General features: G+C 38.7%; 1 protein-coding gene across 4 annotated transcripts in view; it reads left to right on the forward strand.

The window, feature by feature from the left end:
* NAALADL2 (N-acetylated alpha-linked acidic dipeptidase like 2) overlaps nt 1-17,282 on the forward strand; it is a 1,446,698-nt gene that overhangs the window by 877,433 nt on the left and 551,983 nt on the right. For all 4 annotated transcript variants that reach the window (XM_020980535.2, XM_078147179.1, XM_020980532.2 and 1 more), the window contains one exon: nt 15,489-15,608. In XM_020980535.2, coding sequence (XP_020836194.1) covers nt 15,489-15,608 — 120 coding nt within the window. The remainder of the gene's footprint in view (nt 1-15,488; nt 15,609-17,282) is intronic.

Here is a 17,282-nt window from a genome sequence, read left to right on the forward strand (position 1 = left end):
ATTTTTCTCTCTTTTTTTTTTGTAATGCTTTCAGACAAAAACTAACTTTTCAGTACTAATCGAGAGTGGCCCCATGAAGTTGGTTCTGTATGATTCAGTGTGATGGATGAAATATCAGGAGACTGGAGAAATAGGCTTGCAGAACTATCTTGTAGCTTCTCCCATGATGTATAAAGACATTGCTGACTCCTTATCACTGGAGATAAGAACTTTGGATAGTTTTTAGTAGTGGAGATTGGTATGCATTAATGGTCCACTCTACTTCCTTTGTCTCTTGGCCGGGCCACATTTCAGGAAAAAGAATTTATTTGTGAGATGGCCACCTGGGTTGGGCTGCTATCAATGGCCAACAATCAATCAATCAACAGTCATTTATTAAACATCTGCAATATGTCAGACACTATTCTAGGGGAATACAGATATAAAGATAAAAGTGAGATACCCTCAAAGGGCTTGTACTCTATTAGGGAAACATGAAACACACACACACACACATATGTATGTATATATGTATACGTATATATATATATATATATATATATATATATATATATATATATATATATATATATATATATGTATGCACACACATATGTATACAGAGAGAGAGAGAGAAAATGTTCCAAATGTCTTCAGCTCTGAAGCCTCAAAACTGAACTAAGATATTTGATATCCTTTGTATAAAATATCTGTCAAAAAATACACGTAACTTCAGTGGGAAGACACTCACATGATCCAGAAAGTTTTGTTGCTGATGCTTTTATCTGCTTTTTGTTGTGAGTGGTTGTTGTTTCATTTTTCCCATGCAAAGTCAACTGGCCCAAATGTGTATGGAATCTGTGACTTTGGACTTTATAAACATCCTCTTCGAGTGAACTGAATCTGAGTGTAGGCCAGCTTTGAGAAACCATTGGACTGTGTGGTTGTGGAAAAAGTGCTGAATATAGAGTGAAGAGAACTACTGGAAAATTCAAATCCAGCTCTACCACTAACACTCTTTGTGACCTGGAACAACTTACTTCCTGCATCTGAAATTCAGTATGGCTGAAAGCACTTTTTTTTTTCTAATCTGCAGAAGTAGAATGTGTGACCCTGAACAAGAGTCTTAACTTCTTTCTTTGAGGCTCAGTTCCCTAGGAATTTACCTTCCTGGGCCTCAGTTTCTTCATATGTAAAATGAGGCGTTTGGACTAGATATCCTTATCTAAGGGCCCTTCCAGCTCAAAATTCACAGTCCTGTGAGCCAATGAGGAGCAGCAAAGTGGTGCAGTGGATAGAACACCTGGCCTAGAGCCAGGAAGACCCATCTCCCTGAGTTCAAATCTGGCCTCATACACTCTTGAGCTGTGAGACCCTGGACAAGTCACCTTGTCCTTCTTTGCCTCAGTTCCCTCACCTATAAAATGAGTTAGAGAAGGAAATGTAAAACCACTCCAGTATCTTTGCTAAGAAAATTCCAAATGTGGTCACAAAGAGTCAAATGTGACTGAAAAATAATTGAACAGCAACAAAAATGAGCCTGTGACCTGCTAAATCACAGAAAGGTTGCAATCTGCGTCAATGAATTTCGGATCAGGCATTCTCCATGCTCCTGAAGTCAAATATGCCAATGCAAAGGTTCCTTGCAAATGCACATAAAATTGAGATGATATTACTTATACTACCTGTACTGCTCCACAAATTTGTTAGGAAGAAAGCCCACTATGCCTCTTAAAGTGCTGGGAGCAATTTTAAGTCTCCTCAACATTAGGAACAGCTTTGTTCTTGTCTCTGTAGTTTTTGCCTCTACTATAGATGCTCAACAAATTCTTATTAAATTAATTGCAATTGAGACACTTTGGAAATGTTAGCTAGCCCTGTTCTATAAATATGAGTCAGTATTACTCCATTGCTTCTGGAAAAGTTGGGATAGTTGACTGCCCAATGCCAATTTTCCCATGTGTTCCCCCTTATTAGAATGTAAATTTCTTAAGAAGAGCTGTCTCACTTTTTTGTTTGGACCCTTGGTACCTATCATGATTCCTGGCACATAGTAGGCATATGATAAGTGATTTTTACTGTTTTTATGTTCTAGGGTTCAACTGGCTTTTCAATTAACATTACAAAATTATCATGGTTATATTATTTGAGCATATTGACCCCTGGCTTACTTATGACTATGGCTTTAGGAACTCTAAAATTATTGTATATCCTTTTACTGAAATTTTCTAATATGTGTGAAACCAAGAATATGGATGAAAAAAAATAACTTAAAACATAATGCCCCTGGTTAAGCATTCATCATAATGTTGCTTGGTACATTTCAAAAAGATTGCACCTTCTGGCTAAAAAAAAAAAATAAGGTCTGCATTATGAAGTTCAATTAAGGCTCTAGAGTGGGGTAAATATATATATATATATATATATATATATATATATATATATATATATATATATTGATGAGAAGGCTAGAAGGAAGGATCTGTGCAATACATTTCTATTGAGCTACATTTCTAAAGTAAAAATAAAGCTTTTAAAAATATGACTTTATTTATTTAGAGAAAATTTAAAGTATCCTGATAGTCATAATCCAATAGTATTTTAGGGAAAAAAATCCAGGCCAGCAATATCATTTTTTCCTTTTGATTTGTTTTAAAGCACACAACTCTTTTTTTAAAAAAATTTATTAATTTGTTTTGATTTATCAACAATCACTTCCCTATGCTTTTGAGTTTAAAATGTTTTTCCCCCTTACTCCCCACCGCTCTCCCCAAGACGGTGCACAATCTCATGTAGGCTATATATTTACATTCCTATTAAACATATTTTCACATTAGTGAAGTTGTAAGTAAAAATTAAAACCAATAGGAGGAACTGTTAGAAAGAGGAAACAAAACTCAACGGAAGAGAAAAAAATGATAGCAATTCAACTTTCATAGTTCTTTCTTTGGATGTGGATATCATTTTCCATCACGAGGCCTCTGAAGATATCTTAGATCCTTGTATTGCTGGGAAGGGTTAAGTTTATCAATATTAGTCATCGCACAATGTGGCTGTTATTGTGTACAAAGTTCTCTTGGTTCTGCTCATTTCACTCAGCAACAGACCATACAAGTCTTTCCAAGTTTTTCTGAAGTCAGCCTGTTCATCATTTCTTGACATTCATATACCACAACTTGCTCAGCCATTCCCCAATTGATGGGCATCCTCTCAATTTCCAATTCTTTGCTACCACAAAAAGAGCTGCTGTGAATATTTTTGTACATGTGGGTCCTTTTCCCATTTGTTTGATCTCTTTGGGATATAGCCCTAGAAGTGCTATTGCTGGGTCAAAGGGTATGCACATTTTTATAGCCCTTTGGGCATAGTTCCAAACTGTTCTCCAAAATGGTTGGATCATTTCACAACTCCACCAACAATGCATTAGTGTTCCAATTTTCCCAGATCTTCTCTAACATTTATCATTTTCCTGTTTTGTCATGTTGGCCAATCTGATAGGTGTGATATGGTACCTCAAAGTTGTTTTGATTTGCTAAAGCACACAACTCTTAAATGTTAATTAATAATGTGACATTCTTTGCCTATCTCTTGTGTTATGTATGCTTTGACATAAAATACTGTCATTGAGTTAAATCCATTGCAATGAACACTAATGTCCTGTGCAAAGCATGATTTCAGTGGATGCTGCTAATCCATTCCTTTGAAAACCTTAAAAATTTCATTGTAAAAATTGTTTCTATAGGTATCTGTTCCTTTTTTTAAATCTAATTCATCTCAGCAGAAGTAGTTTTCTTATCAGTGATTTTATGGAAGATAGAAGGAACTTTTTTCAAACAAATCTGAACATTCTTTCATACCTCTGTGTTAATGAATTGAGTGTCATCATTAGCCCCAGAGTAGGAGAAAGATAGGTGCACACCTTGAGGCTGTGCAGCAGCTGCTGCCGTTCTGCCTCTGAAATTCAAACCTTCCTGATATTGGCAGCACTGGGTATGGGGACTTTCTCTGCCTTCCCATAGATTAAGCTTAATAGATCCATAGTTCACATCCAAATTTCCAGGTCAGTCTCCTCAGTTCTCAGTTATAGTCATCATCTGCCTTCACTCTCTTGCCAAGAAGACTTCTGCATTCCATAGATTTAAGAAAAGACCAGCCTTCTTATTCCTCTCTTCCAGATTAGTTCAATGAAGCAAATAGGAAAGTTTTATAGTTGAGGAGTGGGTTTTCTCCTACTGTGGGGCTAATGATAACATATCCCTAGAGTTTAGCCAACCGTGTCACCTAGAATGTCTTGTGCCACCCTCTGTGATTTTCCTGCCTTTCTGCCCTATCATCACTGCCCTCATGGTGATTACTAGCTGTTCAATGCTTCACATAGCTCCTTACCAATCCATGAATCTATCTGTACCAACATACTTTTTGCATGTGGTCTAAAAGGAGGCTGTGTGCTACATGGGAAGAGCTTTGGGTGGGTATGGGTTGTTTCTTCATCTACTTAAATAAAAGCTATTCTGAACATTAAATAACTTCTCTGAAGCTAAGCAGGTGGCAGATCTAGATTATTTCTCTTCAGAAAAGCATGTTTATGTTGTCAATAAGCATTGCATACTATATGTCACCAAAGCAAACAGTTTTCTGAAGGTGTGTAAATGTTTGTGAGTAAAAACAGGCCATGTGTTTAGAGAGGTTGCGGTTTTAAATGATCCTTTCCAGAGTTGTGATCTTGAAGAGATTTTGCTTGATGAAAAGCACTTGAATAGAAAAAACAAAGAAAAAATGAAAACAAAAAATCCACCCAGTAAATGCTAAAGAGACTTTTGAATCAAGGATCTTTTATAGGCAGTGAGATGCTTTCAAGTAAGAAAGGCAGTTAATTTTCAAATCTGAGATTGTAGGATATAAAGCTAGAAAGAGACCCTAGAAATCATTTAATCCAACTCTGTCTTCTTGCAAATGAAAAAACTGGGGGCAGCCAAGTGGTACAATGTATAGAGTAAGGGCCCCGAAGTCAGGAGGACCTGAATTCAGATTTGACTTCAGACACTTACTAGCTGTGGGACTCTGGGTAAGTCAATCAACCCTGAATGCCTCCAAAAAAAAAAAAAAAGAAAAGAAAGGGAAGGAAGGAAAAGGAACTGAGAGGCCCAGACTGGGCAAGTGATTTGCGTAAGGCAACACAAGTCCCAGTCAATGGACACCATTTCATTAAACACCTACCATGTACCAAACTTACAGATACAGATAAAAATGTCATGCATTCTCTGCCTTCAAAGAGGCTGCATTCTGCTGAACTATCATAGGAAAATAGAGTTAGAGTTGGAACGGATCTTAGAAACCATCTATTTAAATCCCTTCATTTTATAGCGGAGGAAACTGAGGCCCCTAGAAGTAAAGAGATCAGCAGGATTCAAATCTAGGTTCTGATTCCAAGACCAATGTTCTGTCTGCTGCTGTACATGCAGAAAATGGCATCAGAGGGATTTTAACCCAGGTCCTCAGTCTGTGTCCTCAAGGTTCTGTTCAATATACCGTAGATGAACAAATAGCATACCTTCCATTTGAAGAGCATTGGAGTTAGGCTGTGTGAATGTCCACGTTAAATTCCTTTATTTAGAAGATTCTGTGTCTGAAAAACTAAAACAGGCCAATTTTTACCTTTTCTGATTTCTACAGTTTTTGATTTACTACAAAATGGTTTACTTTCCAGCTCTACCAATGAATCCATCAATACTTAGTAAAAACTTGAGACTTCACTGTAGCCCCTTACAGGAAGAGCAGGTAAGACCAAAAATGACTTAGCTGAAAATGCTGAACTTGAGACCTTTCAGAGCATCCTCAGCTTTATGAACATGGATTCCTTGGGGCCAGGCCCACGTATCACAAAGTACTTTTCTTCCCCATGGGTGATTCCCTTTCTTTGACTAAATGGATGCCAGAGACTGGCCCATCTGCTTTGCTTACTCTTCTCCCTTGGGACCACTGTGGGATGGGAATTCAGTCTCACAACTTCTGTTCCTGAAGCAAAACTGCAAATCTTTGGAGGTTTCCAAAAGGTTTCTCTTGCTATGAACAATGAGAAAGCAGACTGGAGTCAGTTTAAAAAAGGGCAGGGGATGGAGATGAGGGCTGGGGCCAAGTTACATGTTTCAAAAAAAGTGTTTTGGGGGCAGCTAGGTGGATAGAGGATAGAATGGATAGAGTGCACTGAAGTCAGGAGGACCTGAGTTCAAATCCAGCCTCAGACCAAACACTTGACACTTACTAGCTGTGTGACCCTTAACCCCAAGTCACTTAACCCCAATTGTCTAAAAAAAAAAAGTATTTTTAAAATGCTTGCTTAGCTTGGCTCTTGGGAGCCTCATCTAGGACCCTCCTTGTCCTCCTTCTATTCCAGTATTGGTATTGCATTTCATTCCTCCTTCAGAGGCATCAAGTTCTGATGTATAGAGAGCTGGTCTCTGTTCCTGGAGGATCTGAGTTCAAGTCCCACCTTTGATACAAATTGGCTGTTAAACTCTGGGCAAATTGCTTAATCTCTCATTGACCCTAGGTAAGTTTTTAAAGGCTATAAATTGTGAAGAGGTTGGTGGTCTGAATTGTTAGTGAGATTTATAAGTTAGGAAAAGAAAGAAGAACAGGAGGAAAGAAGGAAAGGAGAAAAAGAAAGAAGCAAAGGAGGAAGGAAAGGAGGGAGAAAGAAAGGAAGCAAAAAGGGAGGAAGGATGAAGGAAGGAGGAAAGAAAGGAGGGAGGGAGGAAGAATGAAGGAAATGATGAAGGAAGAAAGAGACAGAAGAATGAAGAAAGAGAAGGGAGGAAGAGAGAAAGAAGTGAGGAAAAGGGAGGGAAGGACAAAAGAGAAGGAAGAAAAAATAGAATGAAAAAGAAGGAAAAGGAAAAGAGAAAAAGGAGAAGGAGAGCAAAAGAAAAAGATACAAGACAGAAAGAAAAAGAGTCACTAGTTGTCCAGCACTGGGGACCAAGAAAAGCAAAAAGCAGTCTTTGCTTTCAAGAAGCTCACAGTCTAATGGATGAAACAGCAAGCAGACAACTATGTATAAGGAAAATATAGACGGGACAAATTGGGGCTAGTGTCAAAGAGCAGGCAGTAATATTAAGGAGGACTGAGAAGGGCTGCTTGAAGAAGGTAGGATTTTTCTGAATGTTAAAGGAAACCAAGGAGGCTGAGGAGCTGGAAATGAGGCTGGAGAATATTCCAGTGCTGGAGGACAGCAAGCGCAAGTGCACAGAGAGGAGATTGTTTTGCTTGAGAAACAGGAAAGAGGCCAGCGTCCCTGGATCACAAAGCAGATAGGGATGGGTAAGATGTCAGAAGACCGGCAAGGTAGCAGGAGCCCAGGCGAAGAAGGACTTAGAAGGCCAAACATTTTGTTTATTTGATCCTGGAGGTGATAGGAAGCTTATTGAATAGAGGATGACATGTCTGAGTCTGCTTTAAGAAGATCTGTTTGACAGCTGAGTGGAGGATTGACTGGAATGGGGAGAGATTTGAGGCAGGGAGACCAGCCATTAGATTGCAGTAATAGTTTAGGTGTGACGTGTTGAGAAATTTATAAGGATAGTAGAAGTATCAGAGGACGGAAAGGAGAGAATACAAAGGGCTAAATAGAGAACACAAGAAAAGGTTTGGGACTTTCACAACCTTTCTGAGTATGGTGAGAGAGAGAGAGAGAGAGTGACCAGTCAAGGATGGCACCTGGGTTGCAGGAAGTTAGGAAGAGAGAAGATTTGGGTGAAAATATAATGAATTCAGTTTTGGCCATGTTATCTTTAAGATGTCTATGGGACATCAGGTTCAAGATGTTTAATGGGCACTTAGAGATGCAAGATTAAATGTTAAAACCAGACCTGAGAATCATCTGTGTAGAGATGATCATTGAAACCATAGGAGCTGGAAAGATCAGCAAATGATTGAATAAAGAGGGAGAAGAGCAAAAGGCCCTGAATAGAGCCCAAGAGAGATGGAAGGAAGGAAGGAAGAAAGGAAGGAAGGAAAGAAGAAAAGAGAGGTACCCTTTCTCCCGGAGCCTTTACTTCCAAATCTCATGGAATAACCTCCCACATCCAGAACTAATGACCTAGCTTTCTATTCACTGAAAGAACAGATACACTCTGATCTGGGTTGCTTTCACCTTTCTTCGACATGCTTTAAGATATTCTGGAATCTTCACCAAAGTATCTTCTTCCATTCTGTTTCATAGGGTAAGGTTCTCTTTGTTGGCAAGATTATTCCCTGTACTTATATCTTTGACTTTTAATCTCTGGCATTTAAAGGTTTCCTTAACCTGACCCTTTCTTATCTTACCCATCTTTTAACCTGGATTTTTCTATCCATTCTATGATTCATGTGCCCTGATCTACTTTCTTTTCCTGAAAACTATACTCCATCTCTGGTCTCCCTGCTTTGGCATTGGCTGTCCCCCATTCCAGGAATGCCTACCCTCCTCACCTCCTTCAAGACTCAGCTCCAGTGCCACCTTCTTCAGGAGATCTTTCCCAGACTCTCCAGCTGCTAGTCTCTTCCCCTCCAAGGTTACTTTCTATCTATTCTTTAGGGGATTTAAAGCTCAAGAGCATATAAGAGGCCGTTGGTCCCAGTCCCCAATGAGTAAAGAGATGTAATTTTCCCAGGATCATTCAGTTCTTCAATGTCTGAAATGAGGGTTAAAGTCAGGTCTTCACGATTCCAAGTCCATTATGTCCCCAGGCTTGGGAACAGTGCTCAGCACATTTGTTGTTCTCTCAACAATGCTTAATATTGTACCCATAGTTCTTTATTACTAAGAACTTGTGTTGTCCAGTTTCACTTGTGTCATACTCTTTGTGACCTCACTTGGGATTTTCTTGGCAGAGACACTGGAGTGACTTGCCATTTCCTTCTCCAGTTCATTTTACAGATGAGGAAACTGAGGCAGAGAAAGTTAAGTGACTTGCCTAGGGTCATACAGGTATCAAGTGTTGGAGGCTGGATTTTATTATCACATTTGGTTCTCACAACATGGATCATTGTAAGGTAGATGCTATTACTATCACCTCTGAGATATGAAGAAATTGAGAGGGAGAGAGAGTTGTTCTCAGACAACGAGAGAGTGCCTTCCAGACTCCAAGTCTGGCTTTCTCCGCATTGTGCAATCTAGCTGCCTCATTCCCCACACCAATGCTCTTAAATTTCCTTTTTCTGTCTCCTGTAGTTGTACTGAATGTCTTTAGTCTTTCACCACTGGAAGCTCCCAACATAGTACCCTGCTTTCATGATGGATGATTACCTCAGTTCCCTAATACATATAGGCCAGGTTCAACCATACTGCGCTGAGGGCCATTTTCTCCCCAGCTGCCTTGCTGCTGCAGATGTACTCCCTTTCCATCCCTCTTTCTAGTTCTTGAAATACAAAAAATCATCTCTGTCATTCTAATTCTGTGGTTCTACTTGCTGTCTCTGTAGCTTTCCAAACCAAAATACCCCCTCTTTGCCCAATACTCGCATGTATGTGTTGACTCTCCTCATTATTATAATCCTTCCCTTTCCTTTCCTTGCTTTGCCTCCCTGCTCTCCCCTTCCCTTCCCCTTGCACTGTCCTCTCTCAACTCCTTCCCCTCTCCTTCCCTTCTCCTTCTTCCCTCCCTCCTTCCCTTTCCCTTCTCTTGCCCCTCCTCATTTCTAAAGCCCTATAATAGTAACACCAAATAGTCATACCTATTAGAGGCAGCTGGATGACTACAGTGAGTAGAACATTGGGCCTGGGGTCAGGAAGACCTTAGTTAAAAACCGACTTCAGACTCTTATTGGCTGTATGACCCCGGATAAGTCACTTAACCTCTATTTTCTTCAGTTTCCTCAAATGCAAAATGGTAATAATAACACTTACCTCTCAGGATTGTTCTGAGTATTAAATGTGATGTTTATAAAAAGCCCTTAGCACAGTTACTGACATAAAGTAGGCAGTATATAAATAATTATTCCCTCCCATTCCCTATCACCTAGTTGCCTGAAGGAGTTAAATACAACTCCTTATGGACCTCACTTAAACACTTGAAAGGGCCCAAGTTAATGAGAGGGCTCATGGGACCAGGAGATTAGCATTAGCATTACCACTTTGGTCTACACACTCATTCCAGTTTTCCAGTTGGTAGAATTGAGGTTAGTTTATCAGCAACTCATAGAGGAAAACCTTCAGTGACATAAGCTGATGCTAGGGTAGAAGAAAAAAATTGTTTAAAGAGTCTCTTCTTCCAAAGTTCTAAAGTAGTGTTTTGCTTCTGTTGATGGAAGTAGAAGCATCCTGTTTTACTTCATCCTGTGCTCTGTTTTTTGGACATGCTACCTTTTAAGCACACATCTTGAGCTCACATGTAACTGTAATGCTCATTCATAGTTTAATACCTTGATACCCCCTCACATAGTGTCACCAAGGACAGTACATCAAGCCCAAAACATCCTTTGATTCCTCATCCATCCAAAACCTTTACCGATGATACTCCGCCGACGTGAACTTTTATGGACCAGCCAGAGGCTCTGGTATTTAAAAATGAGATGTTTAATCAAACAACATAAAATGAAATTACAAAAACAAGTTACTCCCAAACACACATTGTGACATGGGTCAACACAGAATCCAAGAACAAAAGGCAGTTCTCATAGAGAACATGTGCCCAGGGAACAACACGTGGACTTTATTCCACGTTCCTTCAGCAGCTCACTTGGAACATCATGTTCCATCCCACCCCGTCTTCAGCTTCCTTTTGTAGGTTATTTTCCTCCATTGGATTATAAGCTCCTTGAGGGTAAGGATTATCTTTCTTTTTCTTATTTGTATCTCGAGCACTTAACAATTCCTGGCACACAGTAGGCATTTGATTACTGTTTATTGAACTGAATGGAGGACACATGTACAGAACCTGCGGGGCTAGTACAGTTCCCTCCTGTGATGTATCTGGCTTACCTGTCAATATCTTTTAGTGATGTCATCATGCTGCTTGCATGACTGAAGCATGAAACCTCTATTTAGGGTCATGTCTTTGGGCTGGACATCCTAGTCATCGGATCATTTCCATTGAGTGTCTCCATTAATATCATTCTCACTAAGCTGCCCTCACTTTCTACACCTTCTGCATCTTCAAAAACAAGGAGCTGGTTGTTGTTTTCTGTGTAGAATCATCATTTTAGAGCTTGAAAAAACCTTAAGAAGCCCTGTAGTCCATCACCTTCATTTTTACAAATGAGGACATGTCTGGCTCAAAGGTGTTTTCTATCCCACATCTTCAAACTCTAATTCTAGTGCTCTTTTGACTATAGCATGAAAGCTGAGGGTTACGACTCATCTCATCTAGCTGGAGAACTGACATAAACGAGCAGCATGTCCCATGTTAATATAAAACCTATTTTTTAAACTGACTCTGATGCTGATTCAAAAGCCCAGAGTCCAACCAACTATTTGACTTAGGGTTAGAAAATTCTTTGTAACTCCTATTATTTCTCTGGATGGATTCTACCAAAAATACTCCAAGGGTCCTGGGGGAAAGTCAGGGCTCTGAAACCAAGTCTTTCCCAATTGATATGCAAATGAAATTAGGAAATAGGCAAAGACCATACTCTCCTAATGTCCTTGTGCAAATTTCTGCCTATATTATATATCTCAGCAAGCAATAAAACCTCCTTAATTCTTCTCTGTGTTCTTATGAGGGGAAAACAAAACAAAACAACAACAAAATAACCTTCTAGTCTCCCTACGTTAATAAAAATAGAATCTCTTAACTTTAAAGCCAAGAGTTTATATTCACATTTTTTACAGAGTGTATTAAATACAGAGTATTAAACAAAAATGTATGGGGAAGCTGGATATTGATGTGTTTTCAGATCAGAAATAGAATAAAGGCAGTTAGCTTCCCATTGCTTCCCAACTGAAACAACTATCACTGATCATTTTCTCATCATTAATCATGCCAATTAACAAGACCTGAACCACTGACATAATGGGATTTCTGTTCTTAAAGCCTGTAAAATTTTAGATGTGGTTGATGACAACCCTCATCAATGGTTCCTTCATATTTTATATTATTCCTTAGTATTTTTGTTAAAGAGCATAATCCATAGTTCTTCTACATGGTTCATTATTCCGTTCATTCAAATCGTCAGTGTTTGTTTTTACTCAAATATGTTTTTATTATTATGTTCTATATCTCTTAGACTAGGTTCCATTGCTTAAATTAAGAAGTCAATGAGTTCCATTTCTTTCCTCTTTTTTTCTCTCTCTCCTCTTCTGACTCCAACTTGGCTCTTGATTTCTCTTTTCTCTTGCTAATTGATTAGTTTGCAGTAAGGGAGAAAATGTCTCCCTTCCCTGCCATAGGATCAATTCCCAGATAAAAAGTTATATAGGTTCTAAAGCACATGTTTCTTTGACTTCAAGAATGATTTTTAAAAAATGAATGAATGTCTAAAACACTTATTTGCTGAGCACTTTGGCAAGTAGCCTAGAAACAAAGAAAAGGTAAGCTAGTCCCTGCTGTCAAGGAACTCACATTCTAATGGAGGATACAACCCATGTGGAATCATTTATTTAAAGCTAAAAGATAGTTTAGAGACTAGTCTAGTCCAACTCTTCCATTTTACAAAGGAGGAAACTGAGACCCAGAGAGTTTAAATGGCTTTTCCATTGTCACATAGCTGATAAATGGAAGAGCTGGGACTCAAGCCGACATTCTCTGACTCCAAATCCATAAACATTCCCCTGCATTCACACTGCCCCCTCCCCCAATCCTTCTATGGTCCCTGTCCAATCCCCAGAATTTGAGTAAAAATTGGAAATGTTGAGTTGTTAGGAAAATGTCACATGGATGGATATATGCACCAGAGCACCTTGTCTTTGCAGCAGGTTTATGTGTGGAAAGAAATGGCTTGACATTTTATCATATCTCTGTATATTGATTTGTGCTCTGGGAAAATTCAATGAGCTTTCTTTTAACTGAGCAGTGAACGCTGTGATTCTCAGTTTGCTGGAAGGCAAGTGTAAAAAGACACTTTCATAAAGGACCTAGTTCAGAGGCCTCCTCAGTAGGCAGTTGAGATGTGTTTATCATCCTCTTCCCAAGTATCGGTAGTGTGAGGCCTCTGGAATGATTGATTTTTAATAGATAGTCTCAAAGTGCAACATGCCATGTGAAAATTAGAGTATTGGTCTGTACAAATAAGCAATATTTCTTTATAGAAGTGCATTGCTTTTACTCTAATTTCTGAGCTGCCGTAGGCCATTTGCATTAGTTAATTAAATGCAGTGTGATAAAGTAGAAAGAAGAAAGCCAGAAAGACATGGATATGAATCCTATCTCTGACCCTTTCTGGCAGTTTGACCTTGGACAAGTCAGAAGCTGCTGAGGAGTTCAGTGGATGGAGTGCTGGGCCTGGGCTTGGGAAGATCTGAGTTCAAATAAGGCCTCAGACATTTACTAGTTGTGGGACCCTAGAAAAGTCACTTAACCTGTGTTTGTCTCAGTTTCCTCAAATACGAAATGATAATAATAGTGCCTACATCCAGGGGTTGGGAGGATCAGATAATATTTGCTTAGCACATAGTGAGCTCTCAAAAAGAAAAAGTTATTCCCTCCTTAATTTAATCCCTTTAAGCTTCAGCTTCATCCTCAGCAAAGAGGTGCTAATAATTTTGCTTATTTCACAGAGTTCTTGATGGTTATACAATGTTACTAAATAAAAATCACTATGTGAATATCAGCCATCATTAATAATTGATATTTATATAGAAGCAATAGCAACATTTATATATACATAATATTTTAACAATGGGAAAGTATTTTATATGTGTATACATATATATATATATACACACAGACATATATATGCATATATGTATATGTACATATATGTGTATACACACACATATATGTTCTCATTTACTCCTCAGAGGAATCCTATAAAGTAGGTCCTATTATGATCAGCATTTTATAGATGAGGAAACTGAAGGTCAGAGAAGATACCTGTCCAAAATCATGGTTAATAACTGAGGTAGGATTTGATCTCAGGCCTTACTCATTATGGGGACAGTTAGGTAATGCAGTGTATAGGTCACTGAAGAATCAACTTCATGAATTCAAAGCCAAACTCAGACCCAGCTGTGTGACTCTGGGCAAGTCACATCACCCTGTTTGCCTCAGTTTCCTCATCTGTCAAATGAGCTGGAGAAGGACATGGCCAACCGCTGCAGTGTCTTTGCCAAGAAAACCCCAAAATAGGGTCACAGAGAGTCAAACATGACTGAAACAACTGAACCCCAAAACTTCTCAATGCTTTCCAAATCCTGTCCTTTCCTGAACTTCCTTATTTCTGTTGAGGGAACCATCGTTTTCTTAGTCACCAGGTTCACCCAAGATCCAGCTGTGTAACCAGTATGTCCTCATCACATAGTTACCGGGACAGATTAGAGAATGTCTGAGTATGCTCCAAGGTCCCCATGGGGAAAGGAATCAGTCAAGTACTCTGCGCGTGCTCATAAGATCAGTCCCCTGTTACAAAGGAAAAATGAAGTGTTCTTTTTTAAATCCATTGTTCTTTTTATTACTCTTGTCTGGGTTTTTTTTCAAAAGCTCCCATGATCCTCAGTTTGTAGAGTCTACTTGTGGTTTTGTCAGAGCTCAAGACAATGAGAAAATAGCTTTGAAAGGCATTACCATCACTAGGAATGGGAACAGGCAATGTGAAAGAAAATATCAATTAGCCAAGCAAATTGTGCTTCACCAGGGCTATCATTTGTGTCACAGACAATTAGTAGCTTAGAATTTACAAATGAAAAATAGAAAGCCTCTCATGTGAACAATGGGATATCGATACAATCAGTCTGTAGCAGCTATTCAACATCATGGTGCAGAGGAAAGGGTATGGATAGGAGAATCAGAAGACCGGAAACACCAGTGCCTGCAACATAAAAAGTGTTCAAAACGCTTACTGATTGACTGACTGATTAAAATCCTGCCTCTAACACTCTGACGCCTAGTGACCTAAGATGAGTCATCTCACCTGGGCCTGTTTCCTCATCTGTAAAACTAAGACTAAACAGGATGACCTCTGAGGTCCTTTTATCACTATAATTTATAAGACAAAATTTGTCACTATAATTTATAAGACAAAATTCTAGGTTGATTAAAAAATAGTGGCAACAAGGCCCAGATCTGTATAAAATCTTAATAGGCACAAAATTGTGATCAAAACCATTGTGACAGAAGTCTGATTAACAATTAGGTTTCTTTGACAAGCATAGAAAAGTTACTGCTTGTCTCTTAATAGATGACTGGGAGATGAGAGCAAGTCAATCACAGCACAGATCAAGGACTTCATTGCGGCACATAGTTTCAATCTTTAATCTTCTATTAGTAGATACATTTGGTAAATTTTCTCTAGCAGCTTCATTATTTGTTTATTTATCTAGCTATTCATCCATCCGTCTATCGATATATTATCCATTGTTTTTCTTTTTCTTGCAGGCTGAAGTCATTGATGTGAGGTATGGGACTGTAGAAGATGTAAGCCAGATTCGAGTGATGAAAAACGTGACCAATAGGATTGCCCTGTTAAAAATAGGAAAACTCCCTTTACTCTACAAGGTTGGTCGAAGAACTCTACTGCATGTGAATTGTGTGGTTTTTTTTTCATCTTTTTCTGTAGCTAAAATTACTGGGCATAATTTTTGTTAAGGAACTTGATGCCTATTCCCTCCACCTCAATGGGAAACCCTATAACGTGCTATTGAGGTTGCAAAACATGGATTCAGATTCAATACTGTGAAAAATAGAAGGCCTGGAAATGAAAAGCCATTGTCATCCTCTTCACCTCACATGTGTAATAGTTCTAATCAGTTAGGAAAACAGGGATGTGAGTGCATGTTCTGTATAGGACCAGTATTGTCTAAGATATATCTATATATATCCATATATAATATCTTCATATATACATAAAGGTATAAGATACCTTTCTGATATATTTCATCATCTGCTTGAGGTGGGTATAACTATACTTCTCTCAAGAATTTAATTAAATGATGATGTGCTAAAGAGAAGCTGAATTTTGATTGATTTTTTATTAAAATGGAAGTTTATTAACACTTATCCATTGGCTACATTTGCATAATTAAAGCAGTTCAAACTATGTGTCTGATAATGAGCAAACACAATAGGAGACTCTTACCATTAACTCTTATCTAGTAATTTTTTTTTCTCCTATTAATTAGACAAGGGGAAGGGACCACTGGAACTTCCTGGTTTTAGAGAAATTTTGAACCTCTCCCTTTATCTTTTCTCACTCATTTGTCCAAAATATGAATGGGTTTTTCCTCTTCTCAAGTCACTTCAACCCCAGTCTGTTCCTCAATTGTTGGTATTCTGTAGGGGAATGTTATATGGGGAGAAGAGAGGGGGAAATTGGGAAGGAGAGATGGAAGAATAGATTTCTTCCTTAGTATTTGCCAAAAATTTCCCTACATTAAAGGCAGATCCTCTCAAAACTGGTCATCAGTGATATATTCTAGTTACCTGTCAAAAAAGATGAAGGTAAGTTATATGTTTTCTAAGTCATAACAACTCAGATTAACTTAACAAGTATTTGTTAAGCGCCTACTATGTGCCAGGCACTATGCTAAGTGCCAGAGATACAAAGAAAGGCAAAAAGAGCCCCTGACCTCAAGGAGCTTATGTTCTAATGATGGAAACGACCCACAAAAAACTATATACATATAGACAAAGATATTTTAAAGCAAACTCAGAAAAGCCACTGGCATTGAAAGGGACCAAGAAGGGCCTCTTACAAAAGATAAGAAGCCAGGAGATGGAAACAACAGAGAGGATCATTCTGGGTATAATCAATGAAAATGCACAGAGTCCAAAAATGAAGGCATATGTGCATTTTAGATGCTTCAATATTGTTCAGTTGGTTTTCAGTGATATCCAACTCTTCATGACCCAATTTGGGGTTTTCTGGGCTGAAATAGTGGATTGGTTTGTCATTTCCTTCTTCAGCTCATTTTACAGATGAGGAGACTGAGGCAAATGGGGTTAAGTGACTTGCTCAGAGTCACACAGCTAGTAAGTATCTGAGGCTAGATTTGAAAGCAAGTCTTCCTAACCCTAGACCTGGCACTCTATCCATTGAACAAACTACTGTCCATTCCAGATATTAGCCGGGTTGAAATATGTCAGGATTCTTTTGCTGCTCCTGTCTGCCAAGTATTTGCATTTCACAGAGAAGAATAATGTTATGAAACTCTTGGAACATGCCTGTAAACA

Source organism: Phascolarctos cinereus, unplaced genomic scaffold (genome assembly GCF_003287225.1).
Source record: "Phascolarctos cinereus isolate Bilbo 61053 unplaced genomic scaffold, phaCin_HiC Scaffold_7;HRSCAF=346, whole genome shotgun sequence".
NCBI classification, from domain to species: domain Eukaryota; kingdom Metazoa; phylum Chordata; class Mammalia; order Diprotodontia; family Phascolarctidae; genus Phascolarctos; species Phascolarctos cinereus.